The sequence below is a fragment of the Limanda limanda genome, chromosome 15 (genome assembly GCF_963576545.1).
Source record: "Limanda limanda chromosome 15, fLimLim1.1, whole genome shotgun sequence".
In the NCBI taxonomy this organism is placed as follows: domain Eukaryota; kingdom Metazoa; phylum Chordata; class Actinopteri; order Pleuronectiformes; family Pleuronectidae; genus Limanda; species Limanda limanda.
The window spans coordinates 9,950,903-9,974,301 of NC_083650.1; the positions used below are offsets into that span (position 1 = coordinate 9,950,903).

General features: G+C 45.4%; 1 protein-coding gene across 1 annotated transcript in view; it reads right to left on the bottom strand.

Moving 5' to 3' along the window:
* Nucleotides 1–23,399, bottom strand: part of dlg5a (discs, large homolog 5a (Drosophila)) — a 34,508-nt gene that overhangs the window by 760 nt on the left and 10,349 nt on the right. Inside the window, exons 2-31 of the mRNA XM_061087711.1 lie at nucleotides 21,938–22,006; nucleotides 20,612–20,786; nucleotides 19,918–20,061; nucleotides 18,711–18,894; nucleotides 17,578–17,837; nucleotides 16,754–17,066; nucleotides 14,931–15,161; nucleotides 14,146–14,330; nucleotides 13,932–14,057; nucleotides 12,941–13,073; nucleotides 12,672–12,799; nucleotides 12,405–12,580; nucleotides 12,063–12,166; nucleotides 10,798–10,890; nucleotides 9,506–10,558; nucleotides 8,889–9,009; nucleotides 8,651–8,795; nucleotides 8,220–8,353; nucleotides 8,018–8,107; nucleotides 7,021–7,189; nucleotides 5,244–5,406; nucleotides 4,690–4,823; nucleotides 4,361–4,525; nucleotides 4,033–4,216; nucleotides 3,126–3,274; nucleotides 2,228–2,398; nucleotides 1,402–1,592; nucleotides 1,167–1,310; nucleotides 835–962; nucleotides 451–560 (exon numbers count right to left, since the gene is read on the bottom strand). Of these exons, the coding sequence (XP_060943694.1) occupies nucleotides 451–560; nucleotides 835–962; nucleotides 1,167–1,310; nucleotides 1,402–1,592; nucleotides 2,228–2,398; nucleotides 3,126–3,274; nucleotides 4,033–4,216; nucleotides 4,361–4,525; nucleotides 4,690–4,823; nucleotides 5,244–5,406; nucleotides 7,021–7,189; nucleotides 8,018–8,107; nucleotides 8,220–8,353; nucleotides 8,651–8,795; nucleotides 8,889–9,009; nucleotides 9,506–10,558; nucleotides 10,798–10,890; nucleotides 12,063–12,166; nucleotides 12,405–12,580; nucleotides 12,672–12,799; nucleotides 12,941–13,073; nucleotides 13,932–14,057; nucleotides 14,146–14,330; nucleotides 14,931–15,161; nucleotides 16,754–17,066; nucleotides 17,578–17,837; nucleotides 18,711–18,894; nucleotides 19,918–20,061; nucleotides 20,612–20,786; nucleotides 21,938–22,006 (5,572 nt within the window). The remainder of the gene's footprint in view (nucleotides 1–450; nucleotides 561–834; nucleotides 963–1,166; nucleotides 1,311–1,401; nucleotides 1,593–2,227; nucleotides 2,399–3,125; nucleotides 3,275–4,032; nucleotides 4,217–4,360; nucleotides 4,526–4,689; nucleotides 4,824–5,243; nucleotides 5,407–7,020; nucleotides 7,190–8,017; nucleotides 8,108–8,219; nucleotides 8,354–8,650; nucleotides 8,796–8,888; nucleotides 9,010–9,505; nucleotides 10,559–10,797; nucleotides 10,891–12,062; nucleotides 12,167–12,404; nucleotides 12,581–12,671; nucleotides 12,800–12,940; nucleotides 13,074–13,931; nucleotides 14,058–14,145; nucleotides 14,331–14,930; nucleotides 15,162–16,753; nucleotides 17,067–17,577; nucleotides 17,838–18,710; nucleotides 18,895–19,917; nucleotides 20,062–20,611; nucleotides 20,787–21,937; nucleotides 22,007–23,399) is intronic.

Consider the following 23,399-nt stretch of genomic DNA (forward strand, 5'->3'; position numbering starts at 1 on the left):
GAATCCGGCAGCAGTGACCACACCTTTCAAAGTGCAGGGTTTCAAATGATCAGATATTCAAGACCTGATTTTGAATTCAGCAACAGTTAGAAACTTGTCAAATGTCAAAAAGAGAGAAAACAGTTGTGTTTCGCCATCTGTTATGGACTATGCAAGGGTGTGTGTGTGTGCATCTGTGCGTGTGTTGGAGTGGGGTGACAGACATACCAAAGGGGTCAGCTGAGGGATGGAGAGTGTGAGGGCTTCTCCTGCTCCATCCATCAATTCATTCATCCATCATTCACTTGCCCACACACACACGGCAGGGGTGCCACCTTATCCCCAGACTGCCAGTACCCAAGAATTTGCTAGCCGAGCATGCTGCACATCACTTTATGTGTTTGTGTTTGTGATTGCAATGAACTAAAAATGACTGAGAATGTTTGTGTAGCAAAAAATATCACAACTTACTTAATCTGCTTGGCGTTTTTGTAGCGGACGAAGACAACAATGGGATAAATGTGAACGCAGTGGAGCCGTTCGATGGCGTGCGGAGCGATGTCGAGCAGACAGTGACAACCCTGTGTTCCAAAGCCGGACAAAAAAAGGAAAGAAAGAAAGCAGAACATCACTTTAAAAAGGAATTAGTTCAACACACAGTTTCAGAAGACTTGAGGACAAATAACGTTTAGGATTAATGAGGAGGAATCTTGCTTTTCATTCATCGCTTTTTAAGCTCAGAGCATTGCGGTCGTGATAGCTTATCTTCACCAGAGGCAGAGATTAAAGACAAACAAGAAGCCACTTTATCGTTCCCGATAAAATCTGATGAGAAAGAGAAGCACCGACTCGTACCTTTTCTGTTATTTCCTTGATAGAAGCAACGGTGGTGACGTCGAAATGGCCACTCCTGCGCTTGTAGTCGATGAAGAGGCAGTCTTTGACGCCACGCTCGATGGCTTGCTGGGATGCCTTCATCACCTCTGCAGACAGAAAGAATGAAAGAGCAAAACAAATTACCATCAGGACAAAGTACCGATATTCCACCGAGGCGAAAACATACAAACCCTCACATTTTTTCAACTCCAAATTGTCAATCCTATTATTGATTCAGATTTATCATGAATGTAGATGTGAGGTTAATACCTCTGATTTGCAGGACTGACAAACGGAGGAGGTGAACTCACCCAGTACACATCGGCAGAACTTCCCAGGAGACTCTTTGACCAGCATCTCCTTGACGGCGTCTGTGAGCGGCCCGAGGACGAGGACCGGTCGAGGAGAGGCGCACTCCACCTTCTGGACCCGCTGGTATGCCAAGCTCACGCAGTCTGACAGAGAGAACAACAAATACTGTTCTGCAAAAGCTATTCAGATTTTGTTTGATCTTCTCTTCCTACACAAGTAAACATTTCTTCTTACCATCCAGGAAGGGGATGGAGTCTGTGCTGATAGCGTCCAGAGCCACCATCTCTTTGCTGTCTTTGGAGCTGCTACGTTTGTGTTTCTGTTTCCTCCTGAAGAAGGATCTGCGAGCCGCTGCAGACAGAGTCTTACCGGAGTCTTCCTTCATTTCGGTCACGCTGTGTCTGCGGTAGAACTCTTGGTCCATCCTACAGCACACGTTCACAAAAACAAGAAGTTACTGAAAAGGTTCCATGCCGTGAAAAGGGCTGAGAGTGCATCGTGTAGATGTATGTTCTGTTTTTGGGACATTTGTAACTGAATATCTTATAATGTTAACATTTCCACATGTCTGGATTGTTCTACAATGTATTGCACCAAGCATAGAGCAAAGGTTTTAGTTGTGCATGTCGTTATAAGGGGTTCCATTGATTGGACAACGTAATCATTTCTTCTACTCTTAAAGAGTTCAGTTACAAAGATTGTGATTTTCCCACGGGTTCAGAAATCATGGTTCCCGGCTTCTGGCCCTTAACACGTACTTTAAATACACAAACTAAATCAGAATCAGTTCTTCAGCCAAGTCACATGAATGTGCCGAGGTTGTGGTTGCAACATGTCAACAGAGACACACAGTCAGAAGACAACAGTGCCTTGCAATACATATACAAAAGGACACTGACATGGAAGAGAAGTGACATTAGATACGATTCCTAAATTGCAGCAGTACGCCACCGATTGTTGTCACAGCTGTTACGAACTCTCCACTCGCTCAAAAGTGTGTGTGTGTGTGTGTGTGTGTGTGTGTGTGTGTGCTTGTGTGTGAGCTGCATTCTCCACCCACATGTACTTGCTGGGGATCTGCCCCCTCTGGATCTGCTGTGCGTTCTCGTCTAGCTGCCAGGCCATCCAGGTCCCGAAGCTGCCCTTTGGTAAAGACTCATCCACGTACAGGATGTCATCCTTCTTGAAAGTGAGGTCCCCCTCGGCCTCCCCGACCCGGTCGTAAAGTGCTCTGTCGGGAGGGAGGGACAAAGATAGATGTGGCGGGGTGAGGAGCGAGGCAGGGCGAGGGAGCGGGGGAGCATAAAGTTGATAAAGTGAGCGTGGAGGTGAGGTATCAGACGAGGAAGGTGGGAAGAGAACAAGATAGAAAATCAGATAAAAACGAGAGCAGGAAAGGAAGTGAAAAGCGAGTTAATCTATGGACAGTGTGGGCCTCACTCGTAAGTCATTCCCGAGCAGCCTATCAGTGACAGCCCGACAGGCCGGGTGTATTTACTGCAGATGACATCACAAGCCCACTTGCCTATATGACAAGTGACTGCGGCAGCTGCGGCAACACGCCCAGACAGACTCCCAACAATAAAACGTGACTATTTCAGTGCCTCATTTTCCATTCATATACAATGTAATTCTAATGACCTGGAAAAACACTGGGCGCTAAAAATGGATACGACGTTGGTTCTGGTGAGCGGGGGAGGGGGGGGGGGATAAGATAACCTAAATCTGTGGTGTGATGGGCATGATTGCAGTCACACAAGTGGATCTGCGACTTAATTGCTTAGATGAGAAAGATTCCAACTTGTCCAAGGGGCGCTCCAGTGGTGGGTCTATTTATAGCAACACGCACAGAGATTAGCTGCTCGGGGAAAAGTAGCACGCTCCGTTTTGCAAAGCTGCATCACATAGACGGCCGACAGTGAACCCTGTGCCTGCGTCATGTGTTCATACACACGTACCGAATATAAAAGCCATCTCCCGGAACATCTTTGAGCGTGCTGAAGTCGTCCGGCCGGTGCTGCACCTTCAACGTGACCATCTCCGCAGGCTTCAGCATCTCGACGTACACCTCCTCGGCCGTCTTATTCTTCATATTCACCGAGTTGTACTGAAAGACAAGAGGGGGACGAGTGAAGTTCACATTGTGGGAAAACAAGACAAATCCGGCGAGTGGTTTTCACTCATTTCGAGAGACAATTTGTCGTGTCTGAGAGGGTTCCGCTGGTAAACAGCCACAATTTCTCTAGAGCTTTCAGCTGTATTAAAGTGTCGCAGTATTGATTTGTGCTATGTAGGGTGGGGGGGGAGAAAACAAACAGGGTGGGAGATTGAAGGACAGACTGATTCTGTGCAGCCTGATGACAAAGCTGCGTGGCAATTCGGATCGCAGGCCCTTTGTGGCGGAGAGCTAAGTGGAAGCATGCCAGGAATTGTCTATTATGACTTTGCTGTGCTCCAGATGGATCAGCGGTGTGGAGCGAGCGAGGACGCAGACGAGGAGGAGATCAATGAAAAAACAATGACAGGCGGGGGGGGGGGGCGGGATATGAAATGCCAGCGCCTTCTGGCAGTGTTCGAGTCTGAAGTAACAACACACCAAGCTTTTTAAGAGTCAGGAGGCTGCAAACATCTTATTAGACTGGCTTTGAGATCACATCCAAAGAGCTGATACTACACATACTTCTCTTTACTTTTGAACAGAAAATCAACAATGACACTTTTCCCAAAAACATCAGCCCAATATATTTATCTTTTTTACCCGTCTGCCTGAATAAAAGTATTTTTTATGCAAGAATTGCTTGCCTAGTATATCGGCCAGTTGTTGAACTGTGCATATCTTCATGCATGGAAAATGTGTGTCTGTACCTCTAAAATAATGTCCCCAGTCAGCAGTCCGTCTGGGCCCCTGGCAGGACTGTCCTCGTCCAGGCTCTCGATGAAGACGCCCCGCAGGTTCCCTCCGCAGAGCGTGACTCCCACTTCCACTCCCGGCCTGCGCACCGTCACGAGCCGTGCGTCGCCCACCTTCCTGCTGCCCTCAGACGGCATTCTGGAAGACCACATGTAGTTAGAGACATACTGGGGAAATGTGTGAGACGGACGCCTTCGCTTGACTAAAATTGACATGGAGCAGGCATTTGTCCCATCATTATGGAGATGGTCTTTCTGTAATTTTAGTAAATCCCGTGTTTACCTGATGAAGTTGTTGGGACTTGTGGTGGGGGAGGTGTGCTTGGAGGAGGGAGTGAGCGTCCCCTCGTCCTGTTCGCTGAGTGTATCGATGTTGGAGTGATTGTCGGGGGTGGCGGCCCCACTACCCTGTGGGGTCGACTGGGAACTGACTGGCTCCAGGCGGGAGCTGCACAAATAGAAAAAATTTAAAACAAAGTTAAAAAAGGGAAAGTTCTGGTGAAATTATATTCCACCAGACCTTTGGTCATGTTATCCTTAAACTCATGAATAAACTGAAATTGAGACACAGAATTATAAGGAACCTCCTACACGAGACAAACATTGTGTTACCTGGAGCGAGAGTGGTTCCCCAGCTGGTACATGTGAGGGTTGTACTGGGCCATAAGGGTGACGGTGTCACACTGCTGGCCGATGATGAGACGAGCTTGCTGCTCCGTAGCGTTCCGCAGGTTGATGCCGTTGAACTGACATAAGAAGAAAAGTGTGGTCAGGCAGAGGGTTAGGGGAGACGGGGTGAGACATGAATAATACACGTGTATGCCAAGTCTATTGCTGGTTTTAAGTCTCTAGTAGTAACTGGTAAAATACTGTTTAGGGATGAGACAGGATTCACTTTACACCTATTTTCTTAAACTTAGAGACAAATATGTGCAGAATCTATGATATCAGATCAAAAGCTGTACTTCTATACAAAGTGCTGAAGTAATCTTTTTGTCTTATCTCCAAAATGCATAAACTTCAATCCTGAACAGAGTAACAGATCCAGGATGTCACCTTCGCTCCACTGAGGTGAACATTTCCAATGCTCCCAAACATGGTTTCTTATTCTTGCTGCTTGAAGTTGTATTATTTTTTATATTTGAGCAGGTTGTTCATACTCATACCTCCAGTAACTGATCTCCATATTCCAGTCCTGCCTGGTGGGCGATGCTTCCTCCTGTAACCTTCGAGACAAAGATTCCTCCATTCTCCCCACTGACGATGGAGATGCCGAGAGGCTCTGCTCCTTTGTGCACAATCACATTGCGCGGCTCCTCCAGGTACGGCCTGGTTGGAAAGAATGATATGCATGAATGAATAGAAAAGTTACCACACAGGAATAAGTTGAGGGTAAAAGGATTTATTTACAGCTCTGGATGGTTATTTGCTAGCCAGGAGTTTTGCTGTATTTAAACAAACAAATCACATTAGGCTCAAACATTATCAACCTTCAACAAAAAGAGTTGCGTTTGAGGAATGTTTGAACTTGGGTTTAAATTTCCTCCCAGGCCTGTAAATGGATCATCTTTCCAGAGTGCCACTTTATACCTGGCTTACAGAAGAGATAGTGTGAACAACATCATGGAAGCACAGGCAAGTGAAATCCCTTCACATGAGGAATACGAGCATGAACTTGGTGCGGCTTCATGGCAAGTTGTCTCTGTGACATGAAATACGGTCCCATGGGGGGGGGAATGGATTGGCAGCCAGAGGCGAGGGTAAACAGAGTGGAGGTGTACAAACAGGACCATGGCCCAGAAGCTTGAGGTTGAATAATATAACCATTGTATGACATACATACTGCAGACTAAAGGGTAACTTGGCTTCAGGCCAAAGTACACACATGCATATTTGACCATGTCGTCATCATGGGGCATGGACGCTGCATGCAATGTTTGAGACTCACGTGGGTTTCCCGACATGGAGGCAGACTGGCACAAACACTGAACCTTTGAATTTCACTAAATGTAACGTATCAGGGCTTCGTTGTTTCCTGTGTAACAACTGATATTCTGCAGCAGGCTAGGAACTTGCAATCTGAATATTTAACTGGGCGCTTTGTTGCATTCCAAACGGTGCACTTCAGCTGCGCTAGACTATCCTGCTCTTCCATGTCATCTAGCTGTCTCCACTGAAGCATGTGAACAGCCTTTGAGGGTGAGGAGGAGGAGGGGGGGGGGGGTGCATTCCCTTGTTTGAAGCACTGAGAGGAAGAACGAACCTGAGGCTCCTGAGAGAGGAGAACCTCGGCCTTGCAGCCAGAGGAATCCTTAGAAAAGATCGGTTACGGTAAAGAGCTCTGGAAGCGGAAGGTTACAGAGAGGCGGGAGGAAGATAAAAGAGGAGAGTGGAGGACAGATATCATACAGAGACAGTAATGGTGTTAAATAACTGAGCTGCGACGGTTATAGAAAATGGGACAGAAATGTGTTGGGGGAGGGGAGAATGAAATCAAATTCCATCAGACTGGGAAATCACCGCTACTTTATTTGGAAACGGCAAGAAGCTTCCATTAAATGAATAATCAAGTGTTAATTGGATTTCAATCCTAATTTCAATGAGGGATTGCAGTGCTCTGACCAGGATAGACCTGTTGCCTGGCAACCCCTGTTGAAATAGCCTCAGAGAATCCCTGAGGGCAGATGCAGGCTCATATCTGACCCGCTTCTGAAGTGATCCTATAATCATGCTCGCCACTATTCGCCTCACATCTACACCATCTGTGCAGCCATCTTTTTCCGTATTCTATAACGAGCGCTGCACTCATCAGCTACACACTAAAAACAACAAACTGATTCATATTCTCTATTGACAATACAAGATAGACAACCGTGGACAGTAGATTTCTGGTAAATTGCTTTTTTTGAAAATCATTATCTCAGAACACAAGTTCCATCATACCTGTCTTTCCTGCGCTCCCCTATTGGCAAAGGGCTCACTGAGATCCGAGGTAAAGTGGAAATGGAGCCCTGTGATTGGCTGCTGGCGAATGAGGAAGTCTCCAGATTGAGGGGTGATTGTGGAGGCGTGATTAGACTCGGGCTGCTGCACTCGGAGTGCGAGAGGGAGCCTGGAGGTAGAGGAAGAGGAGGAGAGAGGGGCAGAATAAGCGTACAACAGTAACATAACTAAAATTTTGTGATACGCAGGGTTTTTCATAAAAAGAAAAGTAAACACTTCATATCTTACATGTAGCACTTGTAGTTTGGCTTTTTAAAACTCATGTACTTACAGGATTCTTGCTGTATTGGGTCTGTACCTCATGTTTAAATGCACTTTGTTCGCTTTGGATAAAAGCGTCAGCTAAATGATTGGTAATGTAATATCACTTGTCCCAAATCCAAAATATCCTGACACTTCATTTTTGACAGGGATATTGCCACTTGAGCTGCGTGTCAGCAGCTTTGTTGCTTTAGGGAATCTGCCAATGGAAGCTTAGTTTGATTTGAAACCTACTGGTTTAATTTTGCATGTAAAAAAAAAAAGCTATTTGGATAAATAACAGGAACTGGCTCGAGACTTGGACACAATATTTTTGCTGCAGTCAACAAAATCTGAACACTCAGGATCGACATTATGACTTTGCACTGAGGAAATTAAAGTGTCATAATTCGATGGCAAACAAAAATCTCGAGAGAATGAAGGGCAAGCAGACAAATCTAATTCCAGTGTTGAAATGAGATCTGGGGATGAAGTTTAAAGTAGCTCCTGTTTCACCTCTACTGGTTATAATTCAAACTACAACTTTATAAAGCATTGATCTTGAAACCCAGCAAACCCGACTTAATTAGAACAGGCCTGAGGGCTGGGGAAAAAAGTTAAAGGGAATTCTAAAGGGATTTTCTAAATTCTGAGTGTTTAAATAATTAAAAAGTGTTCTTGCTAGTGAGATCATTACCTCTGTCTGACCCCAGCATGGAGCGAGGGTAGCGCGGAGTGGAAGGGAGTTTGATCCTCTCTGTGCGGTACTGGACGTTATTGGAAGAACCTGGCAGTGGGATGAGAAGATAGAGGAATGAATGCTGTGACACAATATCCCAAAAACAGACAGGGACATGGAGTCTGTGACCTTTGCGTGCGTGCGTGCGTGTCAGACTGACCGAGGCGAGCGCTGGAGGGCAGTGAGTTTGTACCGTGTGAAGCTCTGCTGCTACGAGACGACGAGGATTCAGAGTAGTCGCCCGTGCGCTTCTGCTGACTCAGGTCCAGGCTCAGACGACCCTGGTGTTGGGGGCTGTGCGGATCAAAACAAATAATTTAAAGTAAACACAATGCGATTCTTCAACGATTATCAAACTTCCAATATATTTTACAGTTCGGAGTTAATTAAATAGATGTGCCGAGTTGAAACATAACCATAACAAATTTAATTATGTGGTTTTGCCTTTGGGAAAGAGGCTCATTTAAATATGTTATTTATCATAACCGGCGCCATCAGAAACAGTGAAGCGCCAATTAAAGAACCCTTGATTTTAACCCTCCGTTTAACAGATCCGGTCAAGGAAACGGCGAGTGTGAAAAGGAGCATAACCTGGTGTGGGGGTGCTGGTGACCGATCTGGGAGGCGACAGACGGACAGTTGCTGGTGTGAACGCGGTGGCTGCGCACGGTGTACACCGGATTCCTCATCACCGCAGTCACGGCAGGGCAAGGAGACAGTCCCCGGTGGACTGAATCTGAAAGAGCACAGAGGCAACACAGCATTAGAGAAGGCAGGGGGATATGATGATGGTGACACCGTGTGTATGTAAGAATTTAAGAAAACTCACTCGGAGGTAGGGTGCCATTGTAGACTGTGGGGACGAAGCCCACACTGTGCCTGTGGGAGCGGCTGGGAGACGAGCGCAGCATGTCCCGGGGCTCTGGAGAGTGCTCGTCGTTAGAGTAGCTCTGTGATAAATGACAGAAACAGACGGTTACCACTTTCCCTGCAGGGGAATACAACACCATTATGTCTTGGGAGAAATCCTCCGACCTTTGCTCGAGACAAGTATCATATGAGAGAAATGAAAGAGTGAAGAGACCATAACTGGAAAAGATGAACATTTATCCCCACTGTGCTCTGCTGTGAGCTTCAGCGCCTGCAGAGGTAGCCAGGCAGGGTAGTCGGAGCCTGAGGCACTGACTCAGCTCCTGGGTTCAGTGGCTGTACCAGTGCAGAGACATCAATCACTCAGACACGCTCCCTAAGAGGCAAGTCCCAGAGGCCCGAGTCTGGCGGGGCTGTAAATTCTATTACAAAATTGATGCTTTGGCCCTCTGGGATGATTTGAAATGCTGCTCCCGTTCGGATGGGATCTCTTTTATTACGGAACAATTTTTGAAGCAGGAAATTTCAGAAGCAATGGCACCACATAAAAACTTCTGCGGTCTTAAATGCACTCACTTGGAAGGAGGGGTAATTGATGGGCTGAGGGGTCATCCTCCGTCGGAGGGCGGGGGCAGATTTAGGGCGCGGCCTCTTCACCTCAGGCTCCTCCCCCCTGGATCGGCCGATGTCCTCATCACACGACTTCCTCGATGTCAGGACCTTGCCGTCCAGGAAATAGTGGTTCCCGTTCCTGTCTCTCTCCCGCTCGCTCCTCTCTCTGCCCTCGGCCGCTGCCATGGAGACGACCGCCTCTCCCTTGCCCTCTGAGGTGATGGTGCAGTCAGAGGCAGAGCTGCTTTGATGTTTGTGTTTGAATTTAAAGGAGTCGCTGCGATTGGGTGGGGTCGGAGGGGTTGGGGTAGGTGTGGATGAGGAGGAGAGGGACTCGGCCTTCAAAGGCTGGGGAGAGTGGGAAGCAGCAGCAGCGGCAGCTACTGCTGCAATCTGATTGGCCGCCATGTACTCCATCTTGGAGGAAGGGGTTTCGGGACGTTTGAAAGTGTCTGGGTCGAAGATGGACTTTCTCTGCTTGGGTGATTTGTAGATGGAGAGCTGGGCTGTTGCTGTGACCGGACTGGTGTTATCTGGTGCAACCGACATGCCTCCCACCATCATCTTGGGCCACGTGCCCCCGTTGTGCTTCTTCTCCAGGGTCGTCTCCATTGTGATGCAGTCCGGGGCCGAGACAGGCTCAAAGGGCAAGGAGGAAGGTGCCTTCGTGTATGGGCAGCACTCCTGGAAAGCACTGGGCCCGTAGCGGCCGGTGCCCAAGTCAGACGTAGGTCGGAGGCTAGTGGCGTGGAGAGAACCGAGGGAAAACGGCCTGCTCATGTCGCCGTACACCTCATCAGATTCACCTCTGACCTTTCTCCTATCTCCAGAGATGCTCCCTGCACTCGTGCTGCCGACGTCAGGGCAGAAGATGTCAGTCTGCGTTGAGCTGTTGTGTCTGAGGTTGCGACTGTTCCGGGAGTGGATCTCTGACAGGTGCATGCGTCCGTTGGACTTTTCTGATGACTCACGCAGACTCTCAAAGATGTTCTGGCCCGATGTGCTGTGGGGGAAGAACTGCAGGGAGGACAGATGAAAGTATTAGCCACTCAAGACCAACATAGCTACAACTTCATTTGAAATAACATGCTGGGAAATTAAATGGTTAAGCATCAGGCAATTCAGTTGTCACAAACCAAAACAGATGAAGTTGTAAAACTAAGTAGGGCATGAATAAGTAGAGAGAAAGCTTTTGAAGATTTTCCGCAGAGGCAAAGAAGAAAAGCAGCTCAGGCAGTGAGATGCGTGAGGCCCACCTTCATGAGCGAGAGGCTCAGAGAGTCCCTGCAGCTCCTCAGCAGAGCCTCGCACTCTGTCACAGATTTGTTATCCAGAGCAATGCCGTTTATCTGGGGAGTAGAGAAAGACACTGGAAATAAGGACAGGTCCTTCAGCATTTAGGCACGTTAGTCTTTTCGATGTTCCTCCAAGCTCCACGAGTGCGTCTTGGGTGGCAGTATTATCAAAATAGATGTCCATACAGGTGACACATCTCCTGAACAGGACGGTGCCTGGGGGACTGAGAAGCATCTCACTCTGCTGCAGTGGGCAAACTAAGAGACATTTAGGCCAGAACAATTCAGTCTGAGGAACCCTCCCGCTGCAATCTGCACTTTTCCATCACAATAGAGACTTGAGAAGATTTTCTTTACAGCAAGTTGAGCGCTATTGAAGTGGGTAATATAATATGATTAAGAATAATCAGTATATAAGTTCAGGGAATAACTTTAGAGCTTTAACCTGGAACAAATCTGACACGTTTTAAATCAATCAGGCAAAGGAAACACATCTGAGCCATGGAGTTGAACTCCTGATATTTACCTGCATCCTAGGCTTACAGTATGTTATTACACATTCAGCGATCCGGACTGCTTTTGTAAAAGCAACTAAGCATTTAATCAGTTGTACATGAATATAACCTGATACACTAGTGTCATTAGGTGTCACAGGGGGATGATAAAAAAGCGATACTCGCCCTTGATTAAGATCTCTCCCCACTTACCATTGCAAATTGTGTTTCCAGCTCAGCCATTATCAGGCGCACCAGTTCTCTGGCTACATGAAAGAGAGTTTCTCTGCTGCTAAATGGTGAGCAGGGATATCTAAGTGCTCTGGGATTTAAAGGTTACGCACAGGTTTCATGCTTAGGTTTAAACTAACAGGGGAGTTAAGATTTCTACTGCTGCTGGCAGATTAGCGTAAGAGACAGGGTCAGTTTTTCAAAGATGGATAAGCACGGTTCTATTTCTGACACTCGTCGGAGTATATGCGACGACAGCTCCACCTAGACCCGCAGAGCTGCACGTTTTTTAAGAGTTTAATCAAAAAAGGAGCAGACTTTCCACCTTCTGCTTCACATGCTCGACAAATCCCTTCTTATCCACGTTGGGAGTGTTCATAGTGGAATGGATCAAGGCCTGGATTAGAAAGCCAAAGAAACCAGTTGGAGCTGTAGTGTGGTAGATGTGGAGGGAGGGTGTATTAAAAAGAAAAAGAGGGTTTCATAGAGGGAGTGACTCACAGCGATCAGTCTGTCACCAACTGTTAGGGAACCTTCCCTGGCTGCAGGGCTGCCCTGGACGATAGCGGCGACGAACACGCCGCTCTCCAGACCAATTCCGCTGTCTGAGATACAGAGGAGGAAATATGGAGGTAAACAAGAAAATGAGAAGAGCCCCTCTTCGGTGCATTACATCAAACATGACGCACCAAGGAAGAAAGCAAACTTCTCTGGTTGCAATGTGATAGGAGTTAATCACCTATTTTGACAGGTGTTTTAACAAAACCTGAGTATACCTGTTAATATTGATGTAAAATGGGCATTATTTATGAGCAGGATAAGTAATTCAAGACTCTAAATTACCTTTGTGTCCCACAAGGTTGATGTGAACAGGAGTGACCAGCCGTCCTCCCAGGGACTTCCTCCTCCGTACCACCATGTTGATCGACCCCCCACCACTGAGGACAGCCTTCACTACCTGCTTCCTGTCCTTATTGGTCAGGTCTATGTCATTAATCTTCAACAACCAATCATTCACCCTGAAAACACAAGGACAGAGAGTGATGAATTGAACATACTGTAAAGTATATACTGTAAGGACAAAGGTTATTTTCTTTAGGAAGTTCATACCTTAGCCTTCCATCTGCGATACTTCCTTTATCCACCCTTGTAACAAATATTCCACAATCTCCTGGTAAATACGGATCATTTACCCCCTCAGTGATATCAAACCCAAGTGCCTTCAAATCCATGTCGTCCTGTAAAAGGCAATAATATAAATGTTAGTGTGCTCATTCAGTTTGACAAACTTATTCTAACATCAAGTTTTGGCAGTTTCTGCAGGAGACTGGCGGGACACCACATCACTCTCAGTAATAGGAGGCGAGCACTGCTCTTACCCTGTCTTTCTCAAACTCCACCACCTCTGTCTCCCACTCCAGGGAGTCTGTGTCGATGGCTGAGTCGTGAGAGCTGTGGGCCATTAGCTGACAGAAACGGGCCTCCTTCTCCAGCTGGCTCTCCATCTTCTCCCTTAACAAAGGAAGACATCACACACGGAGTCAAAGGTCAGTCACTCGGGACGAGATGGGCAGAGACAACAGAAATAATCTCACAGAACCAGTCTGCAGACTAGAAAGGATTTCATCAAATGACAGTGTCCATCATTAGAGATGTGGAATCCAGCTTGAATAATGGAAGATGGCATCTACGGAGATGAAAGAACATGAAGACGTGTGTTGACCTCCTTTCTATGAATCTGGATAAGTTGCAAACTAACTTTTCAAAGCTAATGTGCTTACTCACACAAGCAAGCACTTTCCATTGTGCAGTTTAGGAAATTTATATTTAAGAAACCTAAAAGTAGAAAGCACACAATGCTCCCCTGTCAGTTAGATGCATTATGTTCCACTGAGGCATGCCTTCAGGGCAGCAGTGACATTAAAACCCGAATCTTACATTGTTCCTGACGGAGGATAGAGGAAGGAACTCTCAATGTCACGGCACACTGCAATGCTCGTCATATACTCTTTAGCCAGCAGAGGGAGCTTTTATTGTGTGCAATATAAAGACATGCATATGCAGGGAGCTTGAAGCAGTGAGAGAGAAAAAAAAATGTGCATGTGTCCAAAACACTGACACTTTCTGGGATTACACTTTTAATCTGGTCGTGTGGAACTGGGGCCAGACAAACAACTGAGCTGCACGAAGCCTCCAAAGAATATCACAGCTTACGCCTTGCCACACACTGAGTACAACAGCTTACAGAGACAAAGACAGTGGGACACATGGAGCTGGCTGAGGAGAGGCAGCGTTGTCCTGTGCTTTAGCGCAAATGCAGGATTGCATACACGAGGGCTCCGTCACAGCATCATCACAACGAAAACTCACTTCAGTTCTTTCAACTCTCGTAAAGTGTCGTTTTTCTGTTTCCTCATGTCGTCCAGATTTCGCAGGGCGTCGGCGAGGTCGCTGACTGCCCGGTCCCGCTCCCGTCGCAGGTTATCACACAGAGTCCTGGGGGAAGGAGCCGAGAGAGGTGGTGAGAGGATGTGAGAGTAGAGATTCTACAACTACGACATGGTTCTGTGCCCGGGGGTCTGACCTGATGCTCTCCCTCTCCGCCACTATCTTGTCCCTCTCTTGGAAGGCCCAGTCCCGTCGGCATTTGGCCACCTCAGCCTCCTGTGTGGACTCCTTCAGTTCCTGAGACATGGCCTCGTACTGTTTCCTCAGCATCTCAATCTCCTTATTGGCTCGTTCCATGTCCAGGGTGGCAGAGTCTTGTTTCTGTGAACATTGAGAATACGAGAAAGGGATTCAGAAAGCCATTTCTATTGGTTGCAACATCCAAAATACAGTCACTGAAAACACTGATGGAAAAATTTAAAGCAGCCAAGTTTGCTCTTATCAGATGTGCAACTTTCAAACAAACCAAAACTCATCTATGAGGTCTTACAACCTGTTTTCAGGTTGAAAAGACATCCTGAACAAGAGCTGCTTTTTGACATGAACTGAGCTCCAGATATTCTCAGGATAATAACCAGAGGAGCTGTATGTGAGAACCAAAAAATGTCAGCGAAAGTTGCTTGAGACATAATGTCCCACTCTGAATATGTCCTTGCTTGAACACTCAAGATTTTTCTGTCATCGTGAATGTGTCTGACTGGAGAATCTCCTCCTGTTTTGTTCCTATGTGAAAAGCAAACAGTTCATGAGTTCATGTCTGAAAAAGCTCAACATTCAGGGACACATGACCTTCGGGGCCGTCTAGCAATCAGACAGAGTGACCTAAATCCTCTTACGGGTCCATTCACTGACATATTGTGATCCACCAAGTGACAGCTCCCTGCTTTACGGGCTTTAACATGTGGGCGGAGTGTTCTTTACCTGTCTGGCCTGATAATACTCTCGGAGCAACTGATCCCTTTGAATGATGGCCTCCGTCCTCTCTTTGCGGGCCACGTCCCTCTCCTCCCGCACCGTCTCGATGTCCTTGCAGGCCTGGCTCAGCTCCTTCTGGGCCTCGGCCTTGTCCTTCACCTCGTGGCAGTACTTCTCCAGCAGCTCGTTCCTCTCACAGATGGCCCTGTCGCGGTCCACCAGTGACGAGTTCAACTCCTGCCGCAAAATAAAGGGGGCAAAAAAAAAGAGAAATGAGGGCGTCTCAACAGTGTAAGTCAATGATGTGATGCGTAAAAGTTATTTGAGGGCCAGTGCGGAGTGATCCATCACTAGTTGTGTATCTCTTTCTTCTGTCAACCAGTGTTAAGACATCTTCCAAAAGGAGGAGGTGGAGCTGAACTGCGTTTGTACAGCGTCCTGCTGAAAACAGCTTTTGATCCCTCTGATCTTTGGTTTTGTTTTTGAAGGAGACAACAGAGGTACTAGTGCATTAGCTGTCTGCTCAGTAACTGTCCATGAGACAGTAAGACTTTCGGGAAGCCGTGATTGATGAGTCATGTCTCAAAAATATCCTGTTTTTAAAAAAAATATTATCACTTTGACCTTTTAAAGATTCAGGCCCACACATCGGCTGCTTTGGCCTTGGTAAAGCTTCTTCAGGTGTGTTTTGATATGAGAGAACTGACAGCCATGACAAATTATACATCGTTGGAAAGCTTCATGTCTCCTTATTCAATCTGGGAAAAGTATTTTAGGATCCTGATATCAGAGTTCAGCCTTGTGACGATGAATGCAAAATGTTTGACACACAGAAACGTCATACAGGCCTTTATTCATTTCCTTTGCGTTTCTATATTTCTTTCCTTTCCTTCTGCCTCTTTAACTTCAGTATCTCTGATACTCTTTCTATTCTATGCGGCTGTAAATGATAAAGAGTTACCTTTCAGATGAGACCACGTCTTCACTGTCATAAAAAGGTTGTGAAAAGTGACCTTGTATTTTAGTTTCATTCATAAAATTTAAGGAATAATTTGACATTGTGATAAATATACCTACTTGCTTTCTTGTTGAGACTTAAATAATACCCCAGGTCTCATATCACTATAGATAATAATTAGCTGGATGTGTGGAAACAATGTACTGTTTTATGGCATTTTATGTGCCATATAATTTATTTTCCATAACCAGTTCCTGGACTTTTGTGGTGACCTAGCACCTGGGCAAAAGGTCAAAACAAGTCCAGCTAATAAGCATTTTGGATTAAACAAATAAGATATAATGTGATAATGTAGAGGAGCCAGTCGGCAGATCTTGTTACCAGAGCGACACGAGTCACTTCCCCCCCCCCGTTTGCAGTTTTATTGCCTAACAAATCTAAGATAGGGTCAATCAGATTATATTTGTTTAGCCCATATTCACAAATCACAATTTGTCTCATAGGGCTTCACAAGGTGCTACGCTAAGCTAAAGTCTCCAGATAATTTTTTTACAGAGACAGGTTTCAGTCTTTTTCATCTTACTTGGCAAGAATGTCAAACTATTCCATTGAGTCTTTCATTCAACAGGTCTGTATAATAATTTATTTGTAGAGAGTCATCATGTCGTTGATGGATCTCTGTTTGATATTGTACAAGATATTTTCGCGATTGCAAGGGTTGTTTATAGAACAGTTGTCATGATGTTTTTGGGACAATATTCTTTCTCATCTCATCTCCAGCCTCCATTCAGTGTTTGCCTGTAACCACTCTGAATACGATTGATATATAAACTTAAGTTTTGTAAATGCAATCCATTCTTCAGCCTGATACCTGTCTGAGTGCCTCCAGCTCCTCACTGGCCACCACTCTTTCAGAGGAGGTGTTTTTCAGCCGGGCCTCAGCCGCCTCCAGCGCCGTCTGTAACTTGTCCAGCTCTTTGATCACCTGGTCCCTCTCGCTCATGATGAGACGATACTCGTTGAAAACAGAGTCCCTCTCCTCCTTGTACTTCTCGCAATCCTTTCCTGCTTTCAGCTGCAAGTTCTTGTAGCGCGTCACCTCCGACTGGAGACGCTCCATCTCCCTCTGAAGCTCCTTGTTCTGGGCCGATGATTTGTTTAGCTCCTGCTGCACCGAGTCAAACCTGGTGGAGCAGAGGAAGATGGTTAGATCTGAAATGCTACATTTTATAAAGATAGGGCTGAGGTCACGGTGGGGCGTCCTCTGCCTTGCTCTGCTCCTGTCCCTGAGCTCTGGAGGCAGTTTCTTCGACCTCATGGCTCAGATATGTATTGGAAGACAGACATTGATTCCAAATCATGTCCAATCAATTGTGTTAACCACAGATATAGTTCAATCGATACGTAGAAACATCTCAAAGATGATCGAGAAAAATTTGTAGGAGGAGACTTAAACCTAAAGTGTCATAAAATTTGATATGTAAGTTTTACCTTATTTAATAGATTTACAAAATATTGTTTTAGTTTTGTCCTTTTTGGGAAAACTGAGTGTAGACTGATGAGGGCAATTATTCTTTTAATCTAGCTCATTCATTTATTCAGTACATATTATTTACTCTATATATGTAGAGAGAGAGACGTGTCTTGCTCTGTGTGTGTGTGTTTATGTGCGTGCAAAGGTGATGCTGTCTTCACCTTCTCAGTGAGGTGGAGTACTGCTGCTGGTAGTGCATGGCTGAATCACGCTGTTTGAGCAGTGCGTCCATCTGCTTCTGCAGCCGCCGGTTCTCCTCTTCCGCCTGCTCCAGACGGCTCAGGTCTGTGTTGTGGTTAGCCACCTTCTCGCTGTAGCGCTTGCTCAGAGCATCGTACTCCTTCTTCACACCCTCCAGCTTGTCCATGGCTGTATCATAGAGCTTGTTTAACACCTCGGATGAGCCCTTCTCTCTCATTACCTGGTGAGAACGAGAGGTCACATGACACATCATTACAGACCTTTTTGGTAGTGTTCGAACTGTTGTTGGCATCACATGAAATTAATTAAGTCTGTATTTACTGTGCCCCACCTTAACAGCAGATGGCATCAATGTGTCGGCAGGATTCTATTTTTAAAGCACAGGCAGATCCAGTGCCAGCTTAAACAATGGCTTTTCTAAGTGCTAGAACAGCTCTAGAAGTGCATTTAGGCATTCATGTAAAACTAAATGGCTGACCTGCAAAATTAACAGTCTTCTATGCAAAGTGTGTCCTTCAAACTGCATTACTCATTCTCAATGAGACTGAATGTCTCATTACCACAGGTCTTGCTGATATAGTCTTCCCGATTCCTTGGAGACTTGCTGAGGGCTGTACTGACCCCATTGACACAGCACAACACAGCATATACTCTGATCTTGAAGCTACATGGTTCGGGTCAGGGTGCCCTTTGCCCGAGCCCTTCTGTGCTTGCCCTTTTCAGAAATGCTCTGTATGCATTTCCTTCTGCTTGGCTGCCCTGTGCTCTTAAGCACTGCAGTGTTCCCACGAGTGCTGTATGAGACAGCGCTGCACAGAAGTGCAATGTGTCACAGCAGCCTCGTGAATGAGGTATTTAGTACATAGAAGACAGCCTCCAATAATGTGTAATTTATGACTTCAAAACATAAGAGATGATTGTCCCTCTGGGCTTTAGGGGATGCCTGATGCAGAGCAAAACAACTGTCAAAAAGTAGTCTGATTTTTGGATTTGGCTCCAACATCGGTGCTACAGTATATTAGAACATCTTTGAAGTCACTTCCTGCCCTTTGAACATCTGGTCAGCTACAGCATGAACTGTGTGTATCTGTACCTGCTGTTGCTGCTGCCGGAGGTCTGCCAACTCCTTCTGGTCTTGACTGTGCAGTCGTTTGAGCTCCTCACAGTTCTGCTGTAGGTGGTTGTGCTCTCGGACAAGTTGGGAGTTGTCTCTCCGGAGTGTCTCCATCTCTTCCTTCAGCTGCGTCTGTTCAGTCAGGACGCGGCTGTGCAACATGCTGGAGAGAGGAAAGGCATAGGGTCCAAAAGGGGCACAATACCTGGATCTTTAAATGACTAGATTAGAACCCTGACCAATAAATTGGTTGGCGATAATATCCGCTGATATGAGCCTTTCGTAGATATTTCAGTGTTAGTGTTTATGTTGCCTTCATGAAAACTTACTTAACAAAATAAAAAAATGCAGAATAGATAATGTTTATATACTTAGTTTTGTGTATTCTTTGATTCAAGCTCTATACATTTGGCTGTATTTGTGTTTCCTTATTTATTAGTTATTACTAATAGTGTATGGTTATGATTATATTTCTTTGTAAAAGTTTGTTAACAACATCGTAGTAATTAATATGATCCAAATTTAATTTAAATAGGATTAATATGTAAATCTATACATTTGTATCAGGGCTTTTTACTCCCCAATATCAGAAGTGGTATAAGCCCCCAAAAGCTCAGGCTCTAGCTGACATTTGCATTTATTGTTAATAAGGTGTAAAGTCTTTCGTCAATATTCTTTAGTTGCAATTTCAAGTAAAATTCTACAAAACCTCAATGGTATTTATTTATTGTATAAAAATGTCTATATGATTGTTTTATACGCTTATAAACAAATTTTGCCTCGGGTTATGAGCTTCGAGGCTGAACGATTTGATCACAGAAATGCCTCCATTTCCAAGCTTGCAAGGTTTTGTGCCAATTGCCAATTCCCTTTCGATGTGAAACACGGCTGTAGCTCTTTCAATTAGGTTGATTGTAACACCATGTCAGGATTTGATACCCCTCCAGTAAAACAATGCAATAAAACGTAATTATTTCTACACCAAAAACCAGCAGGTGGCAGGACTTCCACGCTACAACATTTGGACTTCGATAATGAGCCCCGACAACAGCATCTACTGGGTGCACTGCATGGAGACATCATAACACAGGTAAATGTTTTAAAACTCCCCGACTGTAATGAGTTCTGCGTTAGCAACTAGAAGAGGAAAACAGGGAACATGAAAGTCAGCAGGAGAAAGACTTACTGATAGAAGTCGGCTTCCTTCACAGCCTCCTCGCACCTCTTTAGTGTTTTGGTGTGCTGGTTCTGGAGGGACTGCAGGTCTGCCATCGCCCTCATGCACTGACTCTTCAGACGCTCATAGTCATGACTGGCTTTGGAATTTGGCCTTAAAGGAGAAAAGCAGCGAGGAATAAATGCTTTATCCAGTAGCCTTGCGCAATAATATAGCCCAAGCTCCAACAGGGAGGTTGACCTTCCCCTTGTATGAGAATTCATAAGATAGGAATGGAGTGTTTGACGAAACATAAACAGCATTTCGTTTTGGGGGGGGGAGTATGTACCGATGCAAGCAAAGCAGCCCTTCTTCATCTCATCTGCTGCACAAGAACAATAAAACATAAAAAACACATTTGACTTAATTAAGCAGCCGGTGTCTGTGCCCTCTCTCTGCAGGGTAAAGTCAACATTATTCCAGACAGTAGAGAATTTGCAGAGGAAAATATGGCAGCCAGAGCTGAGGACAACTAAGAGAGTTTAAACGTCTCTACTCTCAGCAAAACAGATCTCAGGTCTGAATAAATAGATGGATTTTAGGCTTCTCATTTTTCTTTAACAGATGGTTACATAGACATCAGCCAAAAAAAAGGCCAAAGTGTCACCAGCGGGAATGAGAATTGTAACAATAGCAACTTGGCAGCTAGACTGCTATTTTGCACCTGCAGTCGTCGAAGGTGGTCCCCGGCGATGCCAACGCCAGGCGCTTGCGGAGCTCATCCCTCTCCCTGGTCACCTGGCGGAGCTGGAACAGGATGGTGTCCAGGTTGTCACCGGTGGGCCGGTTGTCGTTGATGGCTGGGGGTGGGGAGGACGCTTCACCGTTTACGGGCGAACCTGCAACATTGAGCACATTACCACCGGCTGGGACCATTGATCAGCCCGCAGTGAAATGGTTTCACTCTTAATCCACGTTCAGAAGCTGCATTAATATACATGAGCTTAGCTGCTATTCAGTGGCATGGAAAAATAAAATTGGTACATTGTAATGCAGTCAAGAGGACAGAACTTTTTGAAGCATGAAGCATTGTAATCAACTTAAGCATTAGGAGGCAGAAGAGGTCCTGTCCAACAAGCAGTGCAGCAGCTGCGTGGCATGAAATTCCTGTTTAATCTGCTGGAGGTTGTTCCGTGACAATTTACCACAAAGATGGTGAAAATGACATTGGATTTACAAGACTACACCATCTGTAATCTCTGATACGAAATTGAAAGGCAGAAGACGCAAATAGGATTGCGGTTATGTACTGGTGGTAATTTCTGTGTGGCTCAAACCAGGATCTCTGGGTATTTGATTAAATGGAAGTGTGATTGGACTGCCAGGAAACCTTAAGTCTCTGTAAAAGCGTGCACGCTTAAAGCTTTCCTTCATAAAAGGTTGTTTTCCACAAAACTTTCTTCACCCTGGCTTTATGTAGCTATTACAGGATCTGGCAGCTCAATTCTACCTGTCATGACTGAGATTAAAATTCAGCAGATTGATCTTAACGCAGGGGGATTTGTCATTAAAATAACAAGGTCATTCTCTCTCGCTCCTGTACACTTGACTCCCTTGCCAAATAGATTCTGACAAAAAATTACACATCATAAATGAGTCATTTTCAGTGTTGTTTAACGAAGAACACCCAGGGCAGGAAATCTGAGGATTATGTACATCTTCGGCTCCACGCTTGGCCCATTGGATGGTTTATGTAACACAGCTGAGTCATTTGGACCTTTGTCAAAATCAGGGAAACGGAAAAGCTTGGCGAACCTCCTTAAGGGGACATAGGGAGAGTGTTGTTGCCTCAGCGTGGGGGGTTTTAAAGCAAAGGGGAACAAATAAAACACTGACTTCCTGAACTCTACAACCCGGCGGACAATCAGGAATTATGTTAATATTGTAAAACAGTAAACAAGTCACAATGCAGGCGGCCATGACCTGGCATGACACACACACACACAAAGCAGAACAGTGCTGTGTGTTTTTCTTGGGTCATTTTACATACCGACACTACTGAGGGAGCTGCTGCTTTCTGAGTCAGAGGGCATGGTGGACAGGACGCTGTACGTGGAACCTGGCAGAACACAGAAACAGAGAAGGGACACATTTAGACGTAACGCACAGATGACAGATTATGTCGTTATACACACACCTGATTTTAACTTAACCACAGAATCATGTAAAGAACAAATATTACAGCAGTTATCAGCTTCATATTCCCTGCAGGGTTGCATGACAAATTTGGTGCAGGGTTTATACTTGGAATATTAACTTCAACACTGTTTCTAAGCAGCTCTGTATTATCGCTGCAGACCGTCGTGGTAGTCATTAAAGCTCCTCTCGCTCACTGTGCACTCTGCCTCGCTTTGATGTATAGTCCCTGTATGTTTCTGCTACACAGGCAGAATGTCACGGCTGAAATGGGATTTTCTCTTTTTATGTCAAGCACATGTGGAGTGAAAGAGAGGGAGAGGGTGAAAGAGAGAAAATGAATCTCTATCTGAATAGCTGTACACAACGTTAAGCTGCGGGATGTTTCACACAGGCGACCAACGATCCATAGGAGAGGGGACGCAGATCCCCCTCCAGATTTTTTCAAAAGGAGCAGATGCTAGCTTTACTGGGTTTAAACCAGGCTGCACGTCTTCAACACACATCCAAACGTTGCTGCTGCATGATTATCAGAGTTTATCGTGAATAAAGTGCAACCAGCACAGTTTAGAAAATACTTTGTGATTAAAAAATGGAAATGGGAAAGGACCCAAAAGAAGCTGCTGAGTGAAGCCATTTTAAGACATATTCAATTCATTTGTTTGTAAGATTTATTTGTATTTCATTTTCAAAAACATTCATTGATAAATTTAAATCTGTAACTTAGGACTAGTCATATCTGATTTATCTGTGGGTGGATATAAGTGTTTCATTTAAAATCTTTAAGTGCAACACCACTAACTGACCTAAAGAATATTGAATAATGGAATATTACTAAAAATACTAAATTATTACATGTGTGCCCATTTATTTTCTTTCTTCTGGCTAGTGGCTGACCAACCAATAATTTTAAAGGCAAAAACTTTCCATTAAGTCTGTACACTGAAAAACAAGAGAATCTGAATCTCCATAACACAATGAGGCACTGTAATACTAATCTAATGTGATAAACGCAGACCAAACACACAGAGCAGGAGAATGTTCGCTGGCTCCTCAGCAGCAGACACCAGATTGACGCCAACTGTTCCCGATCTCCATCTCTGTCCTTGCATCCCCACTGGGTTTTGCTGCAGCTCTGGCTCCAGCCCCCAATGTGTGACAAGGCCAAGCCTAATTAACTATGAGCTCTGTGCGACTGAGCCACTCCATCTTAGGCCTTGCAGATAGAGGAGAGGAGGGCAAGAGGAAGGCACGGAGCAGAGGAGGACAGATGAAAGCAGATAGCCTAACTAAGTCGCAAAAGAGATAAGGAGGGA